This window comes from Podarcis melisellensis (genome assembly GCF_964234715.1).
Source record: "Podarcis melisellensis genome assembly, chromosome: 4".
Classification (NCBI taxonomy): Eukaryota; Metazoa; Chordata; class Lepidosauria; order Squamata; family Lacertidae; genus Podarcis; species Podarcis melisellensis.
In genome coordinates, this window is record NC_138531.1 from 54067053 (window position 1) to 54093940 (window position 26888).

The 26888-nt window shown below is 39.7% G+C and overlaps 1 protein-coding gene across 7 annotated transcripts in view; it reads left to right on the forward strand.

The window, feature by feature from the left end:
• TIAM1 (TIAM Rac1 associated GEF 1) overlaps positions 1-26888 on the forward strand; it is a 187742-nt gene that overhangs the window by 153544 nt on the left and 7310 nt on the right. For 6 of the 7 annotated variants that reach the window (XM_081907974.1, XM_081907975.1, XM_081907973.1 and 3 more), the window contains 12 exons: positions 1147-1233; positions 2712-2936; positions 6407-6510; positions 15292-15471; positions 16607-16675; positions 16985-17110; positions 18376-18484; positions 20139-20318; positions 21622-21740; positions 22842-22950; positions 24944-25002; positions 26305-26407. In XM_081907974.1, coding sequence (XP_081764100.1) covers positions 1147-1233; positions 2712-2936; positions 6407-6510; positions 15292-15471; positions 16607-16675; positions 16985-17110; positions 18376-18484; positions 20139-20318; positions 21622-21740; positions 22842-22950; positions 24944-25002; positions 26305-26407 — 1470 coding nt within the window. The remainder of the gene's footprint in view (positions 1-1146; positions 1234-2711; positions 2937-6406; positions 6511-15291; positions 15472-16606; positions 16676-16984; positions 17111-18375; positions 18485-20138; positions 20319-21621; positions 21741-22841; positions 22951-24943; positions 25003-26304; positions 26408-26888) is intronic. The other variant, XM_081907977.1, reaches the window with a different exon arrangement.

A 26888-nucleotide genomic window follows, 5' to 3' on the forward strand; every position in this document is an offset into this window, starting at 1 on the left:
CAACCAATATTTGCCTTTATACTCAAAATATCCATCTCTGAAGCTGTGATAATTCAGCGGTCTCATTTTTTCCTGCTGGGCTTCCATTAGGCAGTCCTGTTCATAGTGAATATATTATCTAAGATTACCCTTTCTTGCTGGCTTTGAATCTCTAACACAATGAGATTTCTGTATTTCGTGGTACACAATGATACTCTACTGCCTTTTCTTTGTCCTTTCTCTTTTGAAATTGATGAATGAAAGTATCTTTCCATCTACAAAAATTACTTTGAAGGCAGTTTGATTGAGAATTGGATCCTATCACATCTGCTTCCTTATAGCTAATGGCCAATAATATGTTAAATATATTTCCCCCAGGAGGGTCATAAATATTTTGCTTAATAAACAAAAAGGCAAGCTGCTGCCTACATCTCCCTAGGAAGCCATCGAATTTCAGAGCAGCAAATGCCTCGTTTTAGAGAAAGCAATAAATAATGCATGATAGTTAACATGTATTTACATCCTGCATACTTTGGAGCAGATGATACAAACTGAATGCACCTCGAGGCAGGACAAAATCAAATGCAGGTATCAAGTATGATGCACACTTCTAATCCAGGTGTTGGCAGTTATTTTCCTGAAAAAACATTTCCCTGAAACACTCTGTATCTCTGCGTCTGTTTCCCTTTCTCCCACCCCACAATTTTAAATATATGTGAGCCACTTGTGCCTTACCAGATTTAGAAAAAGTATAATATGTGGAGTGGTAACATAGCTTTAATCTTGGTCGGGCCTGTGTATTACACAGTTCAGTATAGTGCACAGATCTGACTGCAAGTGAGATCTGTGTTTTGCTTAATATATTCACTTTTTTCTCTTGTGTATCATGCACTTGCAGGAACTGGAAAACTGAACCATAATATTTTGCCCAAAACAAATTTAAAAGCCCATGTATTATTGTTGTCATCATGGGGTGTGGTATTCTGTTTTAGAGAGCAACTTGCACAGATTATTTCCATACAGACTATATGAATAATGGTGGGAGTTTGGTAAAATTTGACCACGTAAAGAAATGGTTTTACTTGATTAAAGCAAAGTTAATGGAATGGATCTTTTTGTGAAATTAAATCAAATGGTTCTCAGTTTTGCCACTGGATATTTCAACAGGCTTTTCTCTGTCCTCTGTGGAAGAAGAGGGGATACGGCGGCTCCATGTAAACAGTGTCAAAGAGACAGGCCTGGCTTTCAAAAAAGGTAGGGTGCCAGGGGGTGTTGTATTTCCCTTTAAAACTTTTTCAGTGATCAACAAAAGGAGCCCTTTCCTCTTTCTGCTATTCAAGATTATACCAGATCTCCATTGCACCTAGACCAAAAATCAATTAGGAATGGTGACAAAAAGTGTAACTCCAGTACCTTCCAAATTATGATACTGTTCAGTTCGTCTCTTAATTTTAAAAGATGAATTTATTGTAAAGCTGGTAACACAGTTATGTTGAAGGTTGACTATACTGTGGTACAGACGCTTGGGTTACAGATGCTTCAGGTTATAGACGCTTCATGTTACAGACTCCGCTAAACCAGAAATAGTATCTTGGGTTAAAAACGTTGCTTCAGGATGAGAACAGAACAGAAATCGCACAGCGGCTCATAACCAGAAACCACTCGTAACATGAGGTGCGCTTTCATTAATGGCGCCTCCCGCTGCTGCTGCGCCGCTGGTGTGCGACTTCCGCTTGCATCATGGGGCAAAGTTTGCAACAAGGGACATCTACTTCCGGGTTAGCGGAGTGTGTAACCCAAAGCGTTCATAAGGGAGGCAGTATGTAAAATGAGGTACCACTGTACATCTTTCTGGACACTGAAGGTTGATATTCTTCCCTTTGCTGCATCTTAATAGCTTGTGATAGTTTTGTTTCATGTTGATTTAGGAGAAGTAACTCAAGTGATCACAAGAAGTAACCTCTGAAGAGGGTTGGGGCAGGGATAAATCACATTATGTTTACTTCTTTTTCAAATATCTATCTACATGCATGTTTTGAGAACATGAATATCTTAACGTGAGAACTTAAACTAGACAGCAATATGCATTCCTTTTAAATTTTTTTTAATTATGACATTTATCCTACCATTGGAAACCATCACACAATCATTACAACTTAATTTTAGTATTCTTGCAATACTAAATAAATTAAAAGGGGCTCAGCAATCTGTTCAGTCATGAACTGACATAGTGCTCTTGGGTGAGTTACTTACCTTTCTTGGTCTTAGTTTTTCCACTTGTAAAATGTACATAATTCTTATTTTCTAATAAAATGATTGAATGGACAAATAAAATCAAGATTGTAAAACATGGAGCACAATACCCAGAATGCTCTGCCATGCTGGACTGAGCCTCATGTTGCCAGACACACTCGGTTTGGCTGGACTGGGCTGTTGCATCATTACAGCGCATCTTTGTGGTTTGTGCCCTGAAAGGAGTTTTCAATGAAGAAAAGTTTCTTGTTTGAAAGAAATAGCATATAGGCTAGAAGTGGCCCTCCAGATGCTTCTTGACTCCAACTCCCATCATTGCTGACTGGGGCATATGGGAGTTGGAGTCCCCCAACATCTGGAGGACCACAGGTTAGCCAATCCCACCTTAGGCAGACATGAAATCTTAAATGCTGAATAGAAATCCAACTCTGATGGATAACTTTGAGTATGACTCTTGATTTTCTGCTTTCTCTTTGCAGGCCTGAAACCTGGTGATGAGATCATTGAAATCAATAAGAAAGCTGCTGAAGACTTAAATTCAGCCATGCTAAGAGATGTTCTTGTTCAGCCTTCTCTGTGCCTTATAGTACGGACTTATCCTGAGAGACAGGCAGGGCAGAAACTAATGCAGCTGCCACAACGCCGCACAGATGGTTCACTCGACCTGACCGACAGTCCATTGCGCTCTGTTGGCAATAGCCAAGGTACCCATGTTTACTAGCATTGTGGGCTTACATTTTTGAATCTTCCAACTCTTCAGTTCTATAAAACAGACTTGCTGCTTTCAAAAACAGAAGCTGCTGCAATTTTAAAGGATACTTTTTTTAGTTTTTAATCTTATGTTTCTCTTGCGGTGTCTTCCTTCACCTCTCTTCCAAAATATATATATTTTTTTTAAAAACACACTTCTTCATGTATACTGCTGCCAGGCAAACCTGATGCAAACATTGATACATTTAAAAAGTTCCAAATATTGCTTAGTTTTTGGGCTACGGCAGCTTTCAAAAGTGTCTCTCTGTTTTGCCACAAGATGTCAGTAGTGTCCTATGTGAAAGCGGTTCTGTGTAGGATTCATTTGTCCACTGAACATGCTTGGTTAATAACAGAACAAAGATGGAAATGTTCTTAATGATGCATTGAGGAACAGACATTTCTCTAGCCAGCTAACATGAATAGGGGAGTCAAGTGCCTGTGAACATGCAGTTCATACTGACCGAGGAATTAGATTCCGACAGCAGGCCTTCAAAGCATGTCCTTGTATGCCCACAGACTGTAGCATCTTCCATACACTACTGTGTTCACCAGGAAACTTGCAGTATCTTAGTGGCAAAACAAGCACAAACAAATCCTAAGAAATACGCTTTTTAAGTCATTGTGCTCCTAAATGTTCATAGTGAAATAAGAGTTCAGGTAAGAAAGGAAGGGAAGCAATAGATTCACCTTGTTTGTGTGAATATTTTACCAGAAAAGCCCAGGTGCTTCCCAACAGGCAGGCTGTTTGTACGAAATTTGGTTGCTATCCTACACTTTCTAAGCACAATTTTCTTGTGACTTTTCAAGCCGCAAAAAGTACTGAGAGAAAAGTGATGGGAAATTGTAGTGGAAAGTATGGGATAACAGCCACTAGTTAGCTGTGCCGTATCACCTGTGTGTGAAAACACAAGCTCAATAAGCAGCTAGACAGGAAGCTCCCCAGATCTTTCCTTTTTCTGCTTTCCAGCACAAAAGATAAGGCTTTTTGCATGGTAGGAAAGATAGTCACGAACTCTGGGATATCACTGGTGTTTGCAACTTCCGCCAAAAAAAAAAAAAAAGAAAGAAAGAAAAGAAAAGAAGAAGAAAAAGAAGAGCAGCAGCAGAAGAAGAAGCACAATTTAGTCTATGGTTGAGGTCAGTTGAGGAACAACATGTATGAAGTATAAGGTGAAAACTGAGGAGAAAGAAAAGGGGGAGTGGGAACTGACTTGCTTGAGCCCTGAACAGGATATAATCTCCTGGAAGTGTGCATTAGGTTGGAAGAAGGAACGTGCTTCCATGGTTGATCCCTATCCCCATGCTGTATATCAGCAAAGCACCAAGGTGCAGGACCATCAGCCAGCCTTGTTCCTGAGCCCCTTTGCACTGCATAGCATAGGGAGGGAAAGCTTCAAGAAGCAGGAAATGAATTTTTAATAACATTCCTTCTTGTTTTCAAATCTCACTTTTTAAGGATTCCAGAGTGAACGTTTTGTAGCCAGCAGAGTTTAAAGCCACACTTTTTTATTTTTTATTATTTCATTTATTGAATTTATTTTCTGCCCTATACCCGGGGGTTTCAGGGTGGCTACTTTCTGTGAAGTAACATTGTTCTGGCCATGTCCAGGAAGCTTCTTATATGACCTACTGCACTGTCAGATGCTCCTCACTGAGGACTGTATATTATCCAAGCCAGATAGTAACTTGAATAATTCATGTGCGTAAATCCCTGGTGCAATTTTGGTTGGGCATGGTGGTCTGGTTCACACATCACACTAAACAATAAATGAAGCTGCAGTTTCATGTGAACAAGAAGCATGCTGTTGCTCCCTGTCTTTTCCAGGGTTTCATAGTACTACAGAGTGCCATAAAAAGTTTTTAAAATGTGAACTGTAAACATACACTACTGCACTGTGTTTAAATAGCAATTGTAAAAATATATGGTTTCATTAAATTGATAGGGACAGCTCTGTGTGTGAGTGTTTGTATGTTTGTTTGTTTGTTTGTTTGTTTGTGTGTGTGTGTGTGTGCATGCACAATAACACATGACTCATTTTTATTTGTGAGACACAGTTTTGGTTTTAGGAAATTTTATTGAATGTTTTTGCATTCCTTTTTTTGTAAACTGCTTAAGGATTTGATGATATCAAGCAGTAGAAATTATTTGTACACACAAACATATATTAGCCAATAAATAGATGCAGACAGTAAAAAGCATTCCATGTGTTCAGCTGTTCACTTAAGGCCCAAATGAACATTTTCTCTCTATCTGGGACTGGAGTCTATACTGCAGGAAGTAGATTAAGGCACGTTTTTCCTATAACAGGAAAGAAGGCCCAGATAACTATAAAAAGTATTAGGCTCATCAGAATAGGGTGAGATTCCACAAGGCTTTAAAGGGACTGTTGATCATAGTAGACAAAATGAAGCTGCTCAAACAAGCTTGGATATGTTGGTGGCATTTTAAAAAATAGGTACTATTTTGATTAAATACTGAAATCTATTATTCAAGTAATATATTTTCAGTGCCATGGTGTTGGATTTTTTATAATTATTTAAAAACTATTCTCAAGTAATCAAGCCAGTTGAACAATTAGGGATTTTACTTCAGCTTTGATCTCAATTATTTGAGGTATCTTCTTGATTTGAGTCATATATGAAACAAATACACCATTGTTCTTGCTGAGTTTTGCTCTCTTCAGCATGTTGCATCAACAGACTTAAAACTGACATAGCAATGGCGAGTTTGCCTATTATATCAAATAATATCAATTATTATATAAATTTTTCAGGTTAAGAAACAATTTGCCAGCAGAATGTTAAAAGCCATGGCATGTACCAGTGGATCACATGGCAATTTGCATGGTGCATTTGGCAAACTGCTTGTTCATTATGTATTTATGTAAAACATTTATAGCCCGCCTTACCTCAGCAGAACTCAAAGTGGCCAAGGACAATGAAATTAAAACAACCATTTAATGACCAATAAAAGCAGTTATGCCCATCTGAGATGCAGTATTTTATTGTGAGCTCTTCAAGGTATTTTTGGAAGCTATATATGAACATAATGTATTACTTATTAGAGCAGAATGTAGGTAATTTTAAATATGTATCTAGTCATCTCATGATTACTGCTCCCATTCCAGATATAGTGCCGTAAATGTTTGTTATTTCATGCAAGCAACACTACACACAAGGCTATGAAAAATACTCAGTTTTACTCTGGACCCCCCCCCCCCACTCCAATGTGTACTTTTTGCAAATAGTAATAGGCTCCATTAATGGCAGTTTCAAGTGATCTAAGTGAAGCGTGCTCTAATAATGGCACTGGAGAGCTAAAAGGTGTTTGTGTTTGCTCATGACATAACAGTGTTTGCTGTGTTGCACTTCTGAATTGTTGTTCAACCCGTTATTTCTCACTTCTGTCTCATCCTAACAGGACACTTGTTCTGCAATGATCAGGACAGCTGTGCTGAGACAACTCCAGAAGAGGCAGAAGTGCATGTCTTGGAGTCGTCCAGTGAGGGTGATAAAACTGGCAAGGTGTGAAACTTTCATTTTCACATTGTAAATAGCAGAATCACTGCAGGCTAAAAGCTGGCATGCTGACTTCACAGCTGTGTGCGATTAGAGCATCTCTTCCAGGATAATGTTTACCTTGGGGTGTTTTTTTTTAAAGTGTTTACATGATATAGAATGAACCCAATTAGAGCCTTGATTATAGCTCGACACCACCTGCTGTACCCAAAGCTCCCCCTTCGCCCATCATGGGTGGGTGTGGTGTGTTAATAATGATTTTGAATATAAAACATTACAGCCCCTTTTCTTTGGTTGTGAATCTCCCTGAATGCCACTTGCCACATTTTCACATGCACCCCTGCCTCTGCGTATAATTCTTAATATATGATACGCTCAAATATATCTTTGCTTGTTGCAGAGCTTTCATGGTGGCATCCTAAATGGAAAGAAATGTTAGGTGTTCTACCTTTTGATTGCAGTGGAACTCAACAATTAAGATAAACTGACCAAACAAATGGATTGTTAATTGGGATGCCCATCCCAATTGGGAGCTTATTAACATATGAGCATCCTAGTTTACTTTTGTGGGTGCTTTGTGAAGACGAGCTTGTTGTTTTTTGTAACTGTGTGTGCAAAAATACAATTCAACTTTAAAAGGACATGCATTTCAAAAGTTGTTTGATGAGTGCCTTCATTTTACACTCCGCTGAAAACATGTAACTCCTTCAGAATTTTTCTGATAATTAGTAACAGATAAGTAGGTCTGAGCTTCCTTTTGTGTCCCTGTATTGCAATGGTTTCCCCAGAATAGTTTACTAATTACAACTTCTGCCTGAGGACAGCTTCACATAATACAAATTTATTAAACGAATGCCACTTTTTGTGAATGAAATTCCACATTTGTAATACATGCAGGTTGTCACATGTGACAAGCACTTTAATATTTATTAACACAAGGCAGGAAGCTGAATTTGGTGGTATATCATGGGGTGTACACGTAATAAAATAAATGTGCATGTAATTATCATATGTGACTATATTTATGTGAGTTACATGAAATATCCAATCTCAAAATTGTATCCAGGTAAGGAATTAATCTTGTGGGAGGTGGCTCTTGGTTACGAATTAATCCACAAATGGTGTTGTTAGGATATCATAGTGGAAAGGAAGGAAAAACCTCATGGCCTCAGATTTCCTGCCCCTTTGTCTAACTAGCCTATAGCCCTTCCTTTGATAGCTAGACAGTGGAAGTCTGCTGGCAGGAGGTATTCCCAAGCTTGAAGCAGCTGCAAAATTGCATCAGCTACTAGAGCTCAGATGCAGAGCTCATATGACAAGCAGGAGGCTGTTGAAGTTTGCACTCTGGTTTCCTGCAGGATCTATTATAGTAAGTGATGCTGGGTGGGTTTTCTGGCTTAGAAAAGAAGGGAAGTTCTGACCTCTAGAGGTATGTAGATCTTAAAACGTTAAGTATGGTCTTTGCTGGATTAATAAGGTGTTTAGAAAGGGTATGTCTCATTTTTAAAAGTGAGTAGTAGGAAACTGGTTCATAGTTTTAAAATATTCTATGTTGGTGTTTGTGCTCTTATCTAGATTTTTACATTTTGCAAACTACAGTGGTCATGTCCTGAGGTTTTCTTCTTTTCAGCTGCAGATGTCTTAGATCAGTGGTCCCAAACTTTCTCCCCCATAGACCACTTGAATATTGCTGATGGTCTTGGTGGGATCCCTTAGTTATTATTCTGCCTGTGGTAGCAATTGCAGTGCACTTTGCTGGATAAAGTATTGTTTTTAATTGTCTGTTTATGCTTCTTTTGTTTCAATTCTGTAGAATTCAGATTGTTGTGCAATAAAATAAGAAATAAAAGAATCAATAAACATACAATTAGGAATCAATATGAATATTTAATGTGGACATGATGTGGACCATTTAAATGAAGCTCAGACTACTGCTGGTCCACGGACCACAGTTTAGGAACCCACCTCTTAGATTAAAGATACGTTTTTAAGGTTAATAAATATGTATATTAGGGGAAAATGCAGTAGCTTGTCATCTCTATGTAGCAAAACATACATCGTTGATGACCAACTTTTTTAAACTAGCTGAGTCATTAATACTCAGTAGACGAGTGTAATACCTTTCTAACTTGTGTAATCTCTTCTGTAGCAGAAGAATACAATAAGGAATGGAAACTTGCGTTGTATAAACGAAATGCCATTTATTTAATGTGCTCTTAATATGCTGAAATGCATGTTTTGTTTATAAAGAGAGAGATACTTTTGAATTCATTCTGGGTTTTTTTAAAGGTTTTAAAGGTGTGTGTTTACACTGCTTGTTTAACCTGTGTTAAAGGTGTGTGTTTACACTGGAGAAAGCATTGCAAATGAATTCATATTTTGAGTTGAATAGTTCATATATAATGCTATACCGCATAGCACAATAGCACTCATCACATTCTTCCTGTATTCTTATGTGATTTATGACTCTTTAATAACAAAAAATTATAGGAGTTCACTTGATTAACCTTATGTTGGTGTATGCTTGAAAAGTGGTTCTTTTACGTACTTCATTCCTAATTCTATCATAGCATTATATTTGTGCTGAATTAAATCAAATCTTTCCAGCAATAGCACCTTCCTTGTACAACACTAAATGTGCTTTTGTACATCTACAATTAGATTTCTTCTGCAGACTATGTTATATCAGTTGTATCATTAGTATTCACAGGACAGTGTTTCTAATAAGCCTTAAATGCCTACCCAAAATGTTTATTAGCCGCCTTGAACTATACATACTTATGTCAGTAGTATAGAAAAGGACAAACCTTCTTAGGCTTGATCCAGGATTGTGTGTGTGTGTGTGTGTGTGTGTGTGTGTGTGTGTTAGTGTGTTAATGGTATTCATTTATTTCTTTTGGACAAAATTGATGTACTGCAATATAGGATGAAGCTGGGAAAAGCAAACCTCTAGAAGGAAGGATTTGGTTGACCTCTCATCCCCATGATGTTTCCAACTGCATCTCTTTGCTTTCTGCCAAAAAAACCCCATCACACTTTAACAGCATTGTGCTGTTCAATTCACATCTGACCGGGGGTGGTCTGGTTGTCACTGAGATGCACACTGCGGGAGGAAAACCATTGTATTATCCTGTAATACACACGATGTACATATATGTACACACAGATGGGTTGAATTGGTACCCATGAAAATGTTTTTTGGGGGTGGAAAGGAGATTTCAAGAGGCTGAAAAGTTTTATATAGCCCCCCCTTGCTTCTCTGGTGTAGCCCCCCCCTCTTTTGGGGGTTGCTTCTCTCCCCAATCCGCAGGCTCAGTATAATTTAAAGCAAGCAAACGAAAAGCTCAAAGGGCTGCTTCTTTAGAGAATCTGAGCCAGTCAGGGATCACATGGCCATCACGATAACAACCTGTCATTACAGCCCATCAGATTGGCTAAGTGACAACACCATGGTGCTAATTCAGAGCAAGAGCAAAAAGCATTGTCCATACTCTGATTTGGTTTTCTGTCTTCATTCGTGACATAGCCAAATCTGGTTTTCTGCATGAAGTTGTCAGGAAACCTGTTAACTCTAATTTTCCTACATAATGATATCACAAAGCTAAATTAGAGTGTGGATAGTACCCACTCTGAATGGGCAAATATATTTTGTACTAATCATTCCTGAAATGAGCTGTGCTGATTTGGTTGTGTGGGTGTAAAATGCACCCTCTGCCCTGTTTTGACTTGATATTTTGATTTCAAATCCCCTTTTGGGGAGAAAAAACTGGTCGTTTGTTACCTTTCATCTAAATTAAGGCAGCTGTATCTTAGCACTGCAGTTAATTAGCTAGCGATGGTAGCAAAGAGTCATGATTTTTGTTCAAATGATCAAAGTATTTTGAACATGTTTCCCCCTTATATTTTAGCAATGAAGGACAGTCATTTTGTTTCTTGCATTCAAAGCACATTAATTAAGTTCTCTCACCGTCTACTAGTATGATTTGTAAAATATCTTACCTAAACTTCTTACCAGCTATTGGCTTTCAAAGATTTCTAATTGGCAACCTGCTTTATTTCTGGAAATGTTAATATTCTTGTGCAGCACAGGTTGTAGCCAATCAGCTCTCCGGAGCCTCAGGCAATAGACATTTATTTTCCACCGGGGATTTTGCTTCTTCCTTTCAAGTTTAAGCTGTCCTTGCTTGAGTACTTTTTCGAAAGCTCCTTGAAAGGGAGAATTAAGGACTGACTCTGCAGCTTAAATCAGAGAATTTCATTCTAGTTGACTCTATTGAGCGTGTAAAGTCTGAAGAGGAATACAAGAGGAATCCGGTAGCTGCCCATTCTCATTAACATGCAAGAAGGTATCCAGCAGTCAGAAATACTATGAATTGGAATGAGAATATGTATTTTTTTTTTACCCGTAAAGTAGGTCAAGAAATCTCGATGTGGGGTGTGTCTACCCTCCGTCCATTTTTTATTGCTGAAAATGGCGAATAATGGTATTGTCAGAGTAACATCGTTTTGGTGATGTCAGTTTATTGGAGAGTTAAACGTAAGCCCAGAAATGAAGGCACTGGGAGAGCTTCTGATTCTCTTCGGCATATGCTTCATATGGTGAGATCTACCATATAGCGGAAATAATGAGAGAATGTTATGTTGTTATGCTGCATTTTAAAGGAATAATTGGCTGATGCTATCAAAGCAAAATGAGTGATTTTCCAAGTCTTGCCTTGAACATGCAATAATCTGGGTCACCAGAATATCACACAAGGTGAGATGGGGGTGAAATTTGTTATCCAGCTGAAAGAACATTAAATAAGCAGTGAAATTTGAGATTCAGCTGTTTTATAGTTGGATGAGGTAGAAATCTTGGGGAGCAAAATGTTATTGTATTGTGGAAAGGGGGGGGAAAGCATTTTAAATGTGGCTTTTATTGGTCCTTGGGTGCATCCAATTCTGCAAACCTAAAAATGCAGATTATGGCCAACCGAAGTGAATGACAATTTGGATCTCCAGCAATTACTACTTCTCTTTAAAATATGTAATAAATGCTGATCTTTAATACACATATTTTTCAAGAAAAGATCCATATTAGTGGATGAGATAATTATTGCTTTTTCTATCAGTTAACTTTAAAGATATGTGATTAAGTAGGTCTCAGATGAAGTAGATTCTTGCCTATGAAAGCTCATGCTTATAGCAGCTAAGAATTCCATGTACAGTTTTTCGGTTGTATTTTGTATCTTTGGCATGTTAAAGAATCACGTGTTGTTCCTTCTGGATATAATAGCAGGCAATTTGTCTAAAGATAGAAAAGTTTGTGTAAAAACTTCTGAAAATGGTTATGAACCGGTATTTGTCAGGATATTGACATGCCCTGTCAATAAGTCCATGATTGTAGTTCTCTTTAAAACTTGTGTTTGTGCTTTGATGTCTTGTGTGTCAAACGGTTCCTCTGTGTGGGGCTTGGCTTTATGGGTGACCACTGCAATTTGCACAACCACGGTGGTCCTTTTTCTAAGCAATCAAAATTGTGTTAGGCATGTCCATATAACCCCTGCTGGCTTATAAACCTTCTGGCCTCATAAGCCTTTTGTCATGTATTTAAATTCATTGGTCTTCATGGAAATCACACAAAAAACAAAACACAATATTCAATAAGGCAATAGAGCTCTGTTTCTGGTTCAGCAAACCATAAACTTCACAATCAAATGCAAACTTGGTGGAATACGTGTGTATATTACATACACATTGTATGATAAACACATACACACCCATACTGCAATATGAAATAATATTTTCATAAGCTATATAACTTTTATTGGGTCAGTGTTGTGTGTGTGTGTTTAGCTTTTTGTTAGCACAAGCTAAATCCTAAAAAGATTCAGTAGGAGAGAGTCTCTAAAAATAAGTTTATGCTGAAGTCTCTGTTTAAATTACCCAACCTTATCTATCCCACATACCAATAAACAAACTCAATTGCTTTCTGGTTTCCTACATGCCTTTGATATGCTCTCTAAGGGTCATATGGTAGCTGGAGAGGTTCAGTTGGTCCTCATGATCTGTGGATGATTAGGATACATTTCCCTCTTCTAAGAACCAGAAATACCCCGTCCAGTTCAGATCTCCATATTCCTTGACCCCAACCATGATGCTCCTGTTTACTCTCCTGGCATATCGTAGAAATGGAGTGTTGGAAGGGACCCCAAGGGCCATCTAGTCCAACCCCCTGCAATACAAGAATCTTTTGCCCAGCATGGGGCTTCAGCCCTCAACCCTGAGATTAAGAGTCTCATGCTCTACTGACTGTCCTGTATGTGTTGTGCTTTCCTGCTCTTGAGTTTATCAGCTAACAATAGACTGTGTAGAAACTCTTGCTTTGAGACTCCCCTTCTTCGGTTTTCTTGATATCAGATAGTGGCTACAAGCTTCCAACCCTCTAATTGACATTTCTGGTCAGCAACAGTCTAGCTTATTGTCAGTTCTTCTGGACCTTTCTGTTGTTGTTGTCATATTAATTAAATTTGTATACTGTCCTTCATTTGAGGGTCACAGGACAGTTCATAACATAAATCAATAACCCTTCTCCCACCAACACATTTAAAAAGCCATAGAAGGTTAATCAAACAAACACCTGGCATGTAAAGATAAGTAATGATGGTGCCAGATGAGCCTTCCTAGGGAGAGCATTGCACAAATGGATAGCCACCTCAGTGAGGTCCTAATCCATTTAAGGTTTTATTGGTCAAAGCCAGCACTTTGAATTGGGCCCAGAAACTTAATTGGCAACCAGTTCAGCTGGACCAGAATTGGTGTAATATGCTGAAAGTGTCTTCTCCCACTGAGCAACCTGGCAATTCTATACCAGTTGAAGTTTCTGTTGTTGTTTTTTAAGAATAATTTTTTATTAACCGACCAATCACATCAAATCAAACCAAATTACATAAATTCCAAATTACACAGCCGAATTTTAAATTTTTGTTGGGGGTACCCATATTTCAAGTTCCGAAGGGGATCCAATCAACTTCTTGCTTCTTACTGCTGTTTTAATGTCCACAAATCTAACCTTATGATGTTGACAGTACTATCCAGTCCTTTCTTATTGTTTTTCCACATCTCTTGTTGTTATTGTCATATATTTTTCCTTTCTCTTTGTGACCTCTGATAGTCTCCACAAGCTGGTTAGAACAGTTTGTAATCCTGCGTGGATTTTTTTTTTATCCAGTAGCCATATCCAGACGTTTTCCATATAACATCACTTCCATACATCAAAACAGTCTTAGCGTCATTAATCTTCACCAATCTGCCTCCTTTCTCAAAACCTCTGAGGAGATTCACCAGGAATGCAGTCTGAAAACAGGTCCGTTCCTCCTCCCGGCTATAAATCCTTTGGCAAGATGGCGACTCTGAATTAATTGCTGCCCCATTCCAAAAGCTCTTATTGCTTCTCGATCTCCATAAAGCATACTTTTGGTTAAAGTTTATCTCCACACAGACCTTAATCATCCTGCTTGGGTCAGTTCAACCAACGATTCTAATGAGGAGGGGTTCTTGTAAATCACATAGAAGGAAAGTAAAAAAGGTTTCCCCTCCCCATTCAGTCCCGTTGTCAACATACCGCGCCTTTGGTGTATCTTCATCGTAAAATATTCCTGTTTCTCCAACCTGTCATCTTCTTTCGCAGAGGTCACTTAAATTAGCAGACTTCACTCCCCTTCTTCACTTGAAATATGTGCATTTGCTTCTTTTGTAATTAATTATTCCAAATTGCTGCAGCTAGTGCGCGATCAGAGACAGCGTCCAGGAGAGCCGAGGTCCACACGGGGGCATTCTGCCTAGGGCCCTCACCCCCTTCTTTCGAATTAGGGGGTGATTTATGGGCACAGCAGGCAAGGGCAGTGTTCCCCATTTCCTTGGGGCAACAAGGGAGGCTGCCTACTCCCATAACAGCCTCTTAATTACCCCGTGTGGGTCGGAGAGATGGTATTGTCGGCCATCTTCCAATGCGCCCCTAGTGGCGGGGACCAGTTGAAGTTTCTGAACTGGTGGGGGGACCAGTTGAAGTTTCTGAACAGTCTTCAGAGGCAGCCCTACATATAACATGTTGCAGTAATCTAACCTAGAGATTACCAGAGCATAGAGAACAGAAATTAGTCTATCCCTGTCCAGATAGCGGCGCAGCTGGGCAATTTTTGTGGAGTGCCATCGTGCCCCTTTCCGTCAGAAACAACAAAATGGCAAATGAGGTAAACAAGCGGGTGGTAGTAAAACCTGTCAGTTTAAAATAAAAGGCATATTCAGTGTCTTCTCTGCTTGGCCTCCTGGGAACAATCTTGTGTCAAGCAATTCTAGCAAACTCCTAAGGGTGTGAATATCTCAGTAATTGGCATCTCAAACCTGGACATTTGAGCCAGCTCTCTTACTGCGACATCTGAATAACATTTCTGCACTGTTGATATAACCTCTTGTGAAGTTATGCTGATGCAGCAGTTGGTAAACCCTGTCCTAAGCAGCTATTTCCTAGTGCAGCAGGCTTCAGGACTGGGCTTGTAGAATGCTTTAATTACCTTGTGTCCAGCATCACATAGTTCCTTTAGAAAAGTAATCATGTGTAATTTGCATTGTTATTCTGTCGATGTAATATACTACATTTTGCTTTAGAAGAGCCCGGTAATTTGAAGTGCTTTAAATCGGAGAAACAATGGTGATAGCTTAATCTGGACATTTCAGTGGGACTGGTAACGATGGCACCATTGTTTCTGGAAAATAACATCGGCTATATGTGTGTTTTTAATTTTAAAGAGCACAGAACAGGTTGCTGCTTTTTGTCGCAGTCTTCATGAGATGAATTCGTCTGACTCTTGTGTGACCCCTCAGGAATTTACTGGGCCTCAGCAAGCCACTACAAGACAGCTAACCGATGCTGACAAACTGCGCAAGGTTATTTGTGAACTCCTTGAAACAGAACGCACATATGTCAAGGTGAACTGCTGCTTTTGGGAAATGCTTAATAGTCATGTATAAAAGGCAGTGTGGAGGGGCTTGATCCTTTGTGTGTGCTCCCCTGAAGCCTGCACATAAAATGCATGGGCAACTGGACTGTCCACGGTCTTCCATTGTCTTCACCTGCCCACCCCATGGCCTGTAAACCTTAGCTGATGCAGGAGAAAGGGAAGAAGCAGACACAGAAAAGCACTCGGGACTGCGCATCCTAGCATCCCTGCGGGGAAATTGGTACAACCCTCAGTTTCCCACAAGTGATGCTGGAATGTGTAATCCTCACAAGGGCATGGGTGCTCTGAACATCGCCACCGCCGGCTCCCATCTTCTCCAGTCCTGGATAAGCTTAGTGAGGTGAACAAGAAAGGGGGGGTGGTGGACACTTAGAATCAGCTGGAGTAGTAGCTGCTCCTCTGTATCCTGCTCACAAGACCAAGCATGTTCGGCTTTGCAAGCACTCCCATTAGATTATTTGTGAAATCCCCAGTGTTAAGCTTCTGTCTCTTAGTCACAAACCTGGTGGAGCATGGCATTCTTCTATTCCCTGCTGATGTCAAAGTTCTGGCAGGAGCTAAGTGGCTGCAAATGGCTCTCTGGGAGCCCACATGTTTGCATGGTCCTTGTAAGCCTTGGCTTTGTTTACTGTCTCATGTAACCTAGCCAATGGTTTATTAAGATGGCTTGTTTAACCAATCATTGTGTTTTACCACAATTTATGGTTCACTAAGTAGGGGTTCTTTGCAACTGAAGGTTAACAAGGTAGAAACCCTTCTTTGCCACACTGAATGAAGAGAGGGGTGGGGGAGAGTATGAGCCCAATGCTTAGATCAGACATGCTGAGTCTCTTTTAAAGGGTAAAGGGGACCCCTGACCATTAGGTCCAGTTGCGGCCGACTCTGGGGTTGTGGCACTCATCTCGCTTTATTGGCCGAGGGAGCCGGCGTACAGCTTCCGGGTCATGTGGCCAGCAGGACTAAGCCGCTTCTGGAGAACCAGAGCAGCGCTTTGCTAAATTCTGTTTACATTATGTGCAAACCAGCTCCAGGAAGATGCTTTAAACCTGTACTTTCTAGGATTGGGAGAAAATGCAGCTAAAGTAATTTTCTTTTACTTTCAGGATTTAAATTGTCTAATGGAGAGATACCTGATGCCTCTGCAAAAGGAAACATTCCTCACTCAAGAAGAGGTATGGAACTTTCCCCAGTATATTATTCAGGAAGGTTTGTTGGCTGAAATTAAACAAGATGCAGTGTAGATTCGAACCGTGAAATTCTGAAATGGATTTTTGAGCATAATGAAGCTGATGACTGATATTGCCAAGGATTTGTAAGGGCAAACATGTTCTAATAAAGGCTGGTTAGCAGGATTAGACTTTTATACTAAAATCAGATTGATGGCATTTAGGAGTCTAAAAATGTAGAGATGATGTGTTGTTACATATTTTATGTGAGAGGAATAATTTTCAACCCATGTTTCCCTATTTCTTTCTCACCAGCTTGACGTTCTCTTTGGAAATTTGACTGAAATGGTGGCATTTCAGGTTGAATTCCTGAAAACGCTTGAAGATGGGGTGAGGTTGGTTCCAGATCTGGAAAAGCTTGAAAAAGTTGACCAGTTTAAAGTAAGCATTTATTTTAATTAATCTGTAGCATTACTCCTAACTCTCCATTAATTTAATTTAATTTAATTCATAGTATGCTATAAGGGTGTTTTCATATCCAGTTTCTCACTTGTATTTTTGTTGAAGAGTAAATAACAGAAATTTCATTGTCATAAGGCCTCAGTTCAGGCAAGGCTAGTGTGCCATTTTCTAGAAAATAACACTGGAAATCTGAACCATAAACTGCACTCTGTTTGCTCTTGACAAAAAAGCAGAAAAGAAAGCCACTTCTTTATTACCCTTCTCTTTCCTGTTACCAGGAATTACGTAATACATAAAAGAAATGTAAAGAAAAAAAGTAAAAACTAATTGCAAAGAAGCAGTATCAGAGGAACTGGAAAATGTTTTAAATATTGCATTATTAGGTTATAACATTACTAAACGGGAATATGTGCATGTTTTATAAATCTTTATCATTTAAGTGCAGATTGTTCTCTTCAGTTTTTTACTTTCATCTGACCTCAGTAAGATAGCAGGATTGTGTGGTAAATGATCCCTAGGTGTGGGTTTCTTGTAGGGCTGTGCATTAAATAAATAATAAGGTCAGTTTCTTGGTAGTGATCTCTCCCTTCATGAGGCAGCTTTTGATGGTCTGTTGCTATGGATGCTACCCAGAAACTTTCCTCATTCCCTCTGAAGGTAGGAGGGAATTCTAGATTTCTGAACTACCTCCTTCAGAAATGATAATGTCCACTTTCCTCCAAAGGGGCCAGTGTTTTCTTATTGGTCCCCAAAAGCATCCATCATAAATGTCCAGATGGCAAAATGTGGGGGGGTAAATACTATAAACTTCCCTGGGATCCTTGGGTAAAGAGAAGTATATTAATTTAATAAATAAATAAATAAATAAACTCCTACGAATTCACATTTCATTTTAAGATGTTATTAGGAAGAGAGGGAAACTCCAGTGGCCCTTCCCCCCTCCCGCCCCCACTTCAAGGTTGTTCATCAAAAAAATTTTCTAAGTGGAGTCTTGTGCGATTTTTGTTTTACATTCTTATTGTGCTTGAAATTGAGGCTTCCCAATGAAATCGGTTGATACTTAAGACATTCCTTGTATTCTGAATTATCAACTTCCTTCTCCTTCTGGTCTCAAAAGCTCTAGTCGTATGATATGGGTGGAGGGATGAGAAAAAGTATTGTATACTTTATAGAATGTCTGAATGCACTATTAAAAAACAAACAAAGCAGCTAAAATTCTCTGCTTTCCATTCTCTTGATCCTAGAAAGTGTTATTTTCCTTGGGTGGGTCATTCCTTTATTATGCTGATCGTTTCAAGCTCTACAGTGCCTTTTGTGCCAGCCATACAAAAGTTCCAAAAGTTCTTGTGAAAGGTAAGAGCTATATGAACGCAACATACCTCCCTTATTCTCAAATTGTGTGGTAGCCTCTCTCAAACCGTAATATTGCATCCCTACATTCAGGGTTTGGGTGATGCTAGAGCTATATGTGCTTGTAGCCCTGTGAATACAGGCATGGATTATTTTGCTGTGCGATCTTTTGAGGTCTTTCAAAACTGTTAATACAGGTTTAATACCAGTTTGATGAGTGATACAATTTGTGTGTCACTTTAAAACTCTTTTTTACTCTTGTATATTAGCTGGTAACAAACCTATTCAGAGTTCTCTTTGCTTAAGTAATTCATTTTCTGGAAACTGGGGTGCTTGTATCAGCAAACTCTTCCCCAAACAAACTAGATAGAAAGGCAGTTCCATCTTCTTAAGCTCCAGAGGAGTATTTTTTTAAAGCTACCTGCAAAATTAATCATACACAGAAGTTTCCTGTGAAATATTTATGTATATAGGGAAATGGTTCCTTTACAGCACAGCTTGCATATCCATAATGCATATATATCTTTATCAGGAATGACTTGTGGGTGGAAGAGGAAGTTGCAAGTTCTGTAGTGTAATGTAAGGTTAATTTATTTTTACACTGGGATCCATTGATCCCTGGACTGCATTCAGGTCTATGCACATATAAAGTGGGGGAGGCCAAAGAGGGAGCCATTTCATGAAGCCGCCTTTCTGCTAGTCCATATGAATATTTATCACGGATGGTGTACATGGAGTATGTGTTGGCTGGTGCTATGGGTGGGATGAGACAGGTAGCTCTAGGTAGGAGAGGAGATGGAGAGTTGCTTCCTGTATTGTCATATAACGTTAATCAGCTTTGTGGCAATCAAGGAAGTTCATATGGTGTTGGGAGGATGTAATCACTTATGCCATACAGCATTTAATATCTGATGGGAAACTACAGGGAAGAAGCTGGACCACTGGTCCATCTAGATCAATATTGATCCATCTAGCAGGGGCTGTCCAGGATTCCAGGCAGGAGTCTTTCCTAGTTGTGTCTGAGATTGAACCTAAGACCTCTCTGCAGGTAAAGCGTTTGCTTTAGCACTGTGCCACAGCCCCGCTCTCCTCCAGGAAGCAAGCCCTAGGAAGGGAAGAGGCCTTCTGTTAACAACCTGCCCATGAAGCTGCATACCACAATGTTCAAATACTGTCAGCCAACAATACTTTTCTCTTGTGCTTTCCAAGTGGATTTTTTTAAAAAAATGCAGTCCATGTGCAAATTTGCATTCCCTTACCTCCCTGTACAAACCCTGCACATGCCAGCTGATTCCATTATAGGCACATCATTCAACTGACTGTTTCCGTATCCATTTTCATGAAGTCACATTTCCATGCTTGAGTTTTGGGTATTTTTCTCACCACTTTCCCCACCCCTCTCATCACCTGCCTTCCTGTTTTCTTGTTGGAATGGTGCTTGAGAAATCTGTCACCCCACAAACCATGTGGGTGGTGGCTACACCTTAAAATTTAACAATATTCATCTTACTGTAAATCTGTATATTGTTTGCCACCTTGAGTACCTTCAGGCAGAGAGAGGGGTAGATAAATAATATGTAATAATATATATTTTTTTAAACAAAGCAAAATGTTTTCACCATGTCCTGAGAGTTGCTTTTTATTTCCAATCCTTTAGCTAAGACAGACACTGCGTTTAAGGCTTTTTTGGATGCTCAGAATCCCAGACGACAGCACTCATCAACGTTAGAGTCGTACCTCATCAAACCCATCCAGAGGATATTGAAGTACCCTCTTTTGTTGAAAGAACTCTTTGCCCTCACTGATGCAGACAGTGAAGAGCATTATCACCTGGATGGTAAGCTGATATTGAGTGTGATTTGAAAGCTTAACGTGTGCCAAGTTTTATTACGTGTTTGTTTTTGTCACATGTTCCTGCATCCTGCTTGCGAGTGTCCCACAGACAGCTGCAGGAGACCAGGATGTTGGACTAGGTAGGCCTTTGGTCTAATCCAGGAGGACCCCGCTTGTGTTCTGTAGAGCCACTTAACATGTTACAAGGTGACCCACATATGTAACTCTTGAAAGGAGTTCATATAGCTAAAAGTATGTGGGGAACCTGCACCTAGAGGTTTAATTGGTCCCTGCTTATGAAGATGTGGGGTAGGGAGAAAGGGATGTTCTGTTGCATGTTCTCAGATTTGCCAATGCACAGTATAGAAAAGATAAGGTCAACCCACCCAGGAAACTTTAGGGATCTTAATTGAGTGCTTGAAGATACAGTGGTGCCTCGCAAGACGAAAATAATCCGTTCTGCGAGTCTCTTCGTCTAGCGGCTTTTTCGTCTTGCGAAGCAACCCTATTAGCGGCTTAGCGGCTATTAAAGGCTTAGCGGCTAAAAGGCTATTAGCGGCTTAGAAAAGGGGGGGGAGCGAAAAAAATCGCAAGACTCGCAAGATGTTTTCATCTTGCGAAGCAAGCCCATAGGGAAATTCGTCTTGCGAAGAGCATCGAAAAACAGAAAACCCTTTCATCTAGCGGGTTTTTCGTCTTGCGAGGCATTCGTCTTGCGGGGCACCACTGTAGTCTCTAAGAGTGCATGCACAGGGCAACACTTGCACATTTTGTTCTGTAATTGATCACACCCTTGGGTGGTCATGCTGTTGCATCAACACATGCAAAGCATTCAGTTTTACATGTGTTGCTGAGTAGATAAAAACAGTGTATGTGCAATACTGTACTATGCATTGCATGGCTGCGTAACTGGTTGTGATTCATTAAAAATAAAATTGCACAGCTACTGTCCCTCAGTACTATCAAGACTGTAGTTCAGTGAGTCCAAATTTAATCACTGCTCCTTCACACACTCTGCCCAGCCTGCACTAACTCTCCTGTTTGGCTGATAAATCACAGCATTGCTGCAGACTGAGGAACATAATAAAAAGATAACGCAGGAAAAAGAATAACCTATTCCCGGCCAGCAGGTCAAATACATTGTGATGGAAGGTGTTGTGTTGCAAACCAAGAGCACAAGGACAATTGTCTAAATGTTCTAAAAATGCAGTAGAAACGCAATGCAGATAAACACTCCCAAAGGATAGTAATGCAGTCTGGTATCTCTACTCTCATTGCTTTCTGTTTCTTTGCCTTCCTTCTTCTAGTGGCCATTAAAACAATGAACAAAGTTGCCAGCCATATTAATGAAATGCAGAAAATCCATGAGGAATATGGTGCTGTGTTTGACCAGCTCATTGCAGAGCAAACAGGAGACAAAAAAGAGGTAAGGGCATGTTCTTGATAGTTTGGAAGATATTTTGATTATTTTTTTTAAAGGATGATATATCTTTTGTGACTTAAGAATTTAATCTCTTATTTCTAGTTGTTAGTTCTGTTTTCTTTCACTGTCTCACAAATTATAAACAGCACATAAACACTCCAGAAGACATGCCTTGGTGGCAATTGTATAAATTCTGGTTCAAGTACTGTGTTGGTATGGTATAAATAGCCTTCTGAAAGGAGATCTTTATCCCAGATGATATGTCTGTGTTGCTGTTGTCTGAAACTGTTACATATAAGTTGTAATTGTTTTTATATATGCAACTATTTTATATAAACCTGTTTTATATTTTTGTTATATTTTAAATCACTTTGGGATGCATTAGTGGAAGTGGTTTATAAATTATTAAATTAAATAAATAATACATGACTATCCAACCCATGCACTATATGACTGCCCTATCTATATATCCAGGTTGCTTGGGTTTGTTTCCTTTTCCTTTGCTTTCAGCCTATATTCCTTGAAACAATGATGTGGCCAATGGTGCGTTTGAAAGTAATGTTTAATACCTGTAAAGAAAGCCTATCTGGAAGCTGGAAATGGAAATTGTTTGGACTAGGGCTGTCATTCAAAGAAATCTTAGCCAATAAATTGTATGGGTTTCATTGGTTTATGTTAGATTACATTTACCCATGCATCATTCAAAGAAAAAACATTATCTTAAATATACTAGGAATGCCTAAAATTGGAACTGCTTGCCTTGTTCCTAGCATCAGCTGATGCTGAGGACATGAAATTCACATGCCTTGCTTTTCAGCACCAGCCAGTGCATCTTCTCTCTTCCATTTGGGGTAGGAGATGCGGCCTGCAGTAGGCCAGGAATGGAGAACCTCAGGCCCAGGGGCAAGATCTGCTCCTCCAGGCCTTTGTTTGACGCACGTTGCAGTTTTTGAATCATGTCTTTTGTTTAGACTTGCAAAGCCATCATTTTAAAATCCCATTACAAGAATTCACCAGCATGCTTCAGTGTCGATAATTTTATGAAACCAGTTTTTAAAAAGCACACTGACATTTCTTTTCTGTCTGCGTTTCTCTGGTTGGCAGGTTGCAGATCTTTCTATGGGAGACTTACTTTTGCACACCACAGTCATCTGGCTTAATCCTCCCACGTCGCTTGGGAAGTGGAAAAAGGAACCTGAATTGGCAGCATTTGGTATGTGCTTTTCCCCAAAAAACAAAGCAAATGATAGTTTTCATTTAGAACTTAGGCAGAATTTGCCAATGATTGTTTCTGGGGTCATAGCTCCAGGGGAGTCTCCTACCATTCCAGGTTAGTGCTTTAACACAGCCTTGCAAATAAGCCCACAAAAGTTGCTAGCCTTCAACAGTGCTGGGGCCTGGCAGAAGAGAAATGTGGAGCTGTGTCCCTCTTGCAGCAGCCTGCTAAATTTTTGTGCTGGGCACAGAGGAGGGGGCTTCCCTCTTCTGGTAGCTTGGCTTTTATGCTAGGCAAAGGGGAGGGACAGAGTGTTCTATCCCTGCTGTTTGGCCTGCATAGGAGTCCTTGTTGCTAGGGGTGGACTACCAGGCCAGTGCTTAAATGCAAACTACTTTAGCAATAAACAGTAAGTGCAAGAAAAAGGACCTTTCCCTAAAAAAAAAAAAAAAAAGGTAGTGTCTGTTGTGCCACAGGACTTCCATGCACCAAAATTGCTCCTCCTGCCATGTGGAATGTATAGTTCATGAAATCGCCTCTGCATTGTGAGTAGGTTAGGTATGCGTACCATGAGCTTATAGGTTTTGGCTGAACTGAATCAGCACATCCTGAAAATTACTCTTCACGTGTCAGTCATGTAAATTTAGGAGCCCAGTCTGCTCTGGTTGAAAATGGTGTCTAACCATGATCAACCAGTTTCTCCTTCCATCCTCAATTTACATCCATTGGGGCTATTGGCCTACATTTTACTCCTATGTAAATGTTGATGCTGGTTCCTTTCCTTAGCACAGCAGTGTGGCAGAATTAATTGCCTGCAGATGAACTAGGAATGCATGACAATTTAATAAGATTAGCAGCATGGATTTTTTTAAAAAACCTCTTTTGAAGTAATACATTAGCTTTGTAACTTATGGATATCTGGGACTTTATTCACTGAATTTTGTCCTTTTAAAATATATGAGCTACTATTATGTTGATTGCTTATAGGAACCTTATTCAATCAAGAAAATTAACTGCTAATCATTAAACTGCTTGCTCTGGAGTAATCCCATTATAATGCATAAAATAATTCCCACAATATGTAGTTTGATGATAACCAGTATAAGTGTCTGTAATGTTTTTAATATAGAGCTATAATCTACAACTGTGGTGGGCAGACTTCAGGTTTGTGAGATGTGCTTCGTTTTTTATTAGAGCCCTTGCTTAGATCCACCAACCAGAGCCTAATGCAAAAGACATGAATTTAGTATTAAATTCCATAAATTTGCCTTCGGTATCAGAGCTGAATGGCGCTCACACTCCTTCCATGCTCAAACCCATTCCTGTTTACCTTAATCTTTCTTCATTTCAGGAATATAATGTTAGGATGAGGGGAAGTCAGAAATCCATGCCTATTTATTGCAAACCAATCAGATTCATACCAGTAGATTGAGATATATTCTCTGCCCACCCCTGATTTAGAATACTTGCATGCAAAGGTATAATAATATATCTGTAGCAGTGGGGGTGGGGGTGAAACAGTGTACTGACACTTGATTTTGCCAGCATCTATTCTAGACAGTTTAATTACTTCATATTTTTAATAAGCTACAGTATGTCTTTTATGTTTTGCATTCATAATCCCCCGCCATCATTATATTCCTTAGCAGGATTGTTCTGAAAGCTAATGTATCAGCATTACATATGTATAATATTTCCCAACCATGTTTTTTATTGTAAAATATTTCAATGATAATGTTATTATGTTTTTATGTATTTTGGGAGCCGCCCAGAGCGGCTGGGATGACCCAGTTAGATGGGTGGGGTATAAATAATAAAATGTTGATGATGAGATAAGCATTTGAAATTTCCAAGCATAAACTTAGTTGTTTGGGCGCATGGGATATGTACATGGGAATGTATCCACCTCCCCTTTTCCCACTACTTTGACTTAACAATCTATTCCACACTACAAATTACTGGTTTTCTATATATTTTGGTCCCTCTCTAGTATTCAAAACTGCTGTGGTTCTTGTCTATAAAGATGGCTCCAAACAGAAGAAAAAATTGGTAAGTTTTTCTATTACAGTAAATAACACTATCAGTATTTAAAACTGGCACATGCTGAAACTTCCCTGCAGTTCCCAGTAGATAGTCAGAGTCACACATGTGAAGTCACCTCTCAGGAAGGGATGTGGAGGCAGAAGCCAGACTGTCTTTGAAGGACTCCAGAGGCATCGTTCTGTTGGCTTCAAGAACACAGGAAGAGCCCTGTTGTATCAGATCAATGGCCCGTCTAGTACAGCATCCTGTTCTCACAGTGGCCAACCAAATGCTTGTGCGAAACCCACAAAGCAGGATCTGAGTGTAACAGCGCTCTTTCCTCCTGCTTGTTTCAGCGGCTGGTATTCAGAAGCATGCCACCTCCAAGTGTACAGATAGCATTGTGCTCGCAGGTTGCCTCTCAGCTGGGAAGCTAGCGACAACAGCAATCAGGATGCCTTTGAGGGGCACAATGCTGTCCTTCAAAGGTAGCCTCCAAATGGATAGGTCAACATCGCAGTAAAGTCAGATGGGCAACTTGAAGTGGACAATGCTGCTCACCCCAATTCTTTTGAAGGAACTGAGCACAACTGTTGCTTATATTAAGCAGCTCTCCTCAATTTCATATGACATTGTCAGAATCATTGCAGGCACTTGCAGTTGCTATTTTGGACGCAGTCAGCAACTACACAATGCACTGCACACCTTGCATTGTGCAGTGCAGTGTTTCTCAAATGTGGAGGGGCGTTGGTGGGGCTATTGTAGATCGGAGGGGCAGGAGTGTTTTAATCCTTTTGAAAATTCAAATAAAATAATTGGGGAGCCAGGTTTGAAGGGGGAATGGGATTTAAATGCTAGTTAAAAGGGGGCATGGGTTGAAAAAGATTGAGAAACACTGCCTTAGTACTTTACTAGCTGAGAGAAGCTGAGTGGACTTTGATAAGTCATTACCAGTTCCCAGATCTGGAAGAAGCTACGAACAGTATACTATGGACAGTACACCACACTGCAAAATAAAACTGACAAATAGCATTTGTGAGATATTTGAACCTAAAGTTTTCTTAGGTCTGTGGGATGGGGAGGTGGTCAACAGAGGAGTGATTGCCTTTCATTCCCAGGCAAGTGGAATGAAAGAAACCGGAATGCAGTGCTGGCTAGCAACATTATTTCTTAAGAAATGGGCAGAGATAGATTGCTAAAGGAAAGGGAAAACACATTCGTAGGAAAGAGTTTCATTAGCTTTATTTTTCTGGATACTTCAGACCACAGGTGTGAAGTCAGTGCTATAAAAATAATAATAGGCATGGTTCTCTCCCCGCTCTTACATAGGGAGGATCACACAGGGCTTCAATATACGAAGACTCAGACCCATTCCGTTTCCGTCACATGATTCCTTTAGAAGCTCTGCAAGTTCGGGCACCGGCAAGCGCAGGTAGCAAGCAAACATTTTTCTTTGTGTTTGGATCTGTTTTTAATTTATTTTTTATTACAATGTAAGTTTGTTGTTCTAGCCAAAGGTCATGACAAACCAACCCACAGCAACAGTACCAAGAAAACAATACAGATCATAGAGCCATAATATGAGCCAACATCCACAATATGTTTATCTTACTTAAAAACCTTTTGTGCTTTTCTAAACATTCAAGGCAGGTACCAAAACATACATACAAAAAATGGAGCAAATAAAAGCGAGTTCCAACAACAGAAAAATAGAAAATAACCTCAGCAGACTCTTCAGTGTAAAACCAAATTAAAGACTGAAAAAAACACAGCAACTGCCTAGCATACCATGCCTTTTGGTTTGGCAAATGTGGCTGTTCAGCTTCTCCTGAAATTGAAACACACAATCTCTAGATTGGGCTCTGCTGTAGTGAACTCTGTGTGGGCTACCCTTGAAAAAAGTTTGTAAACTA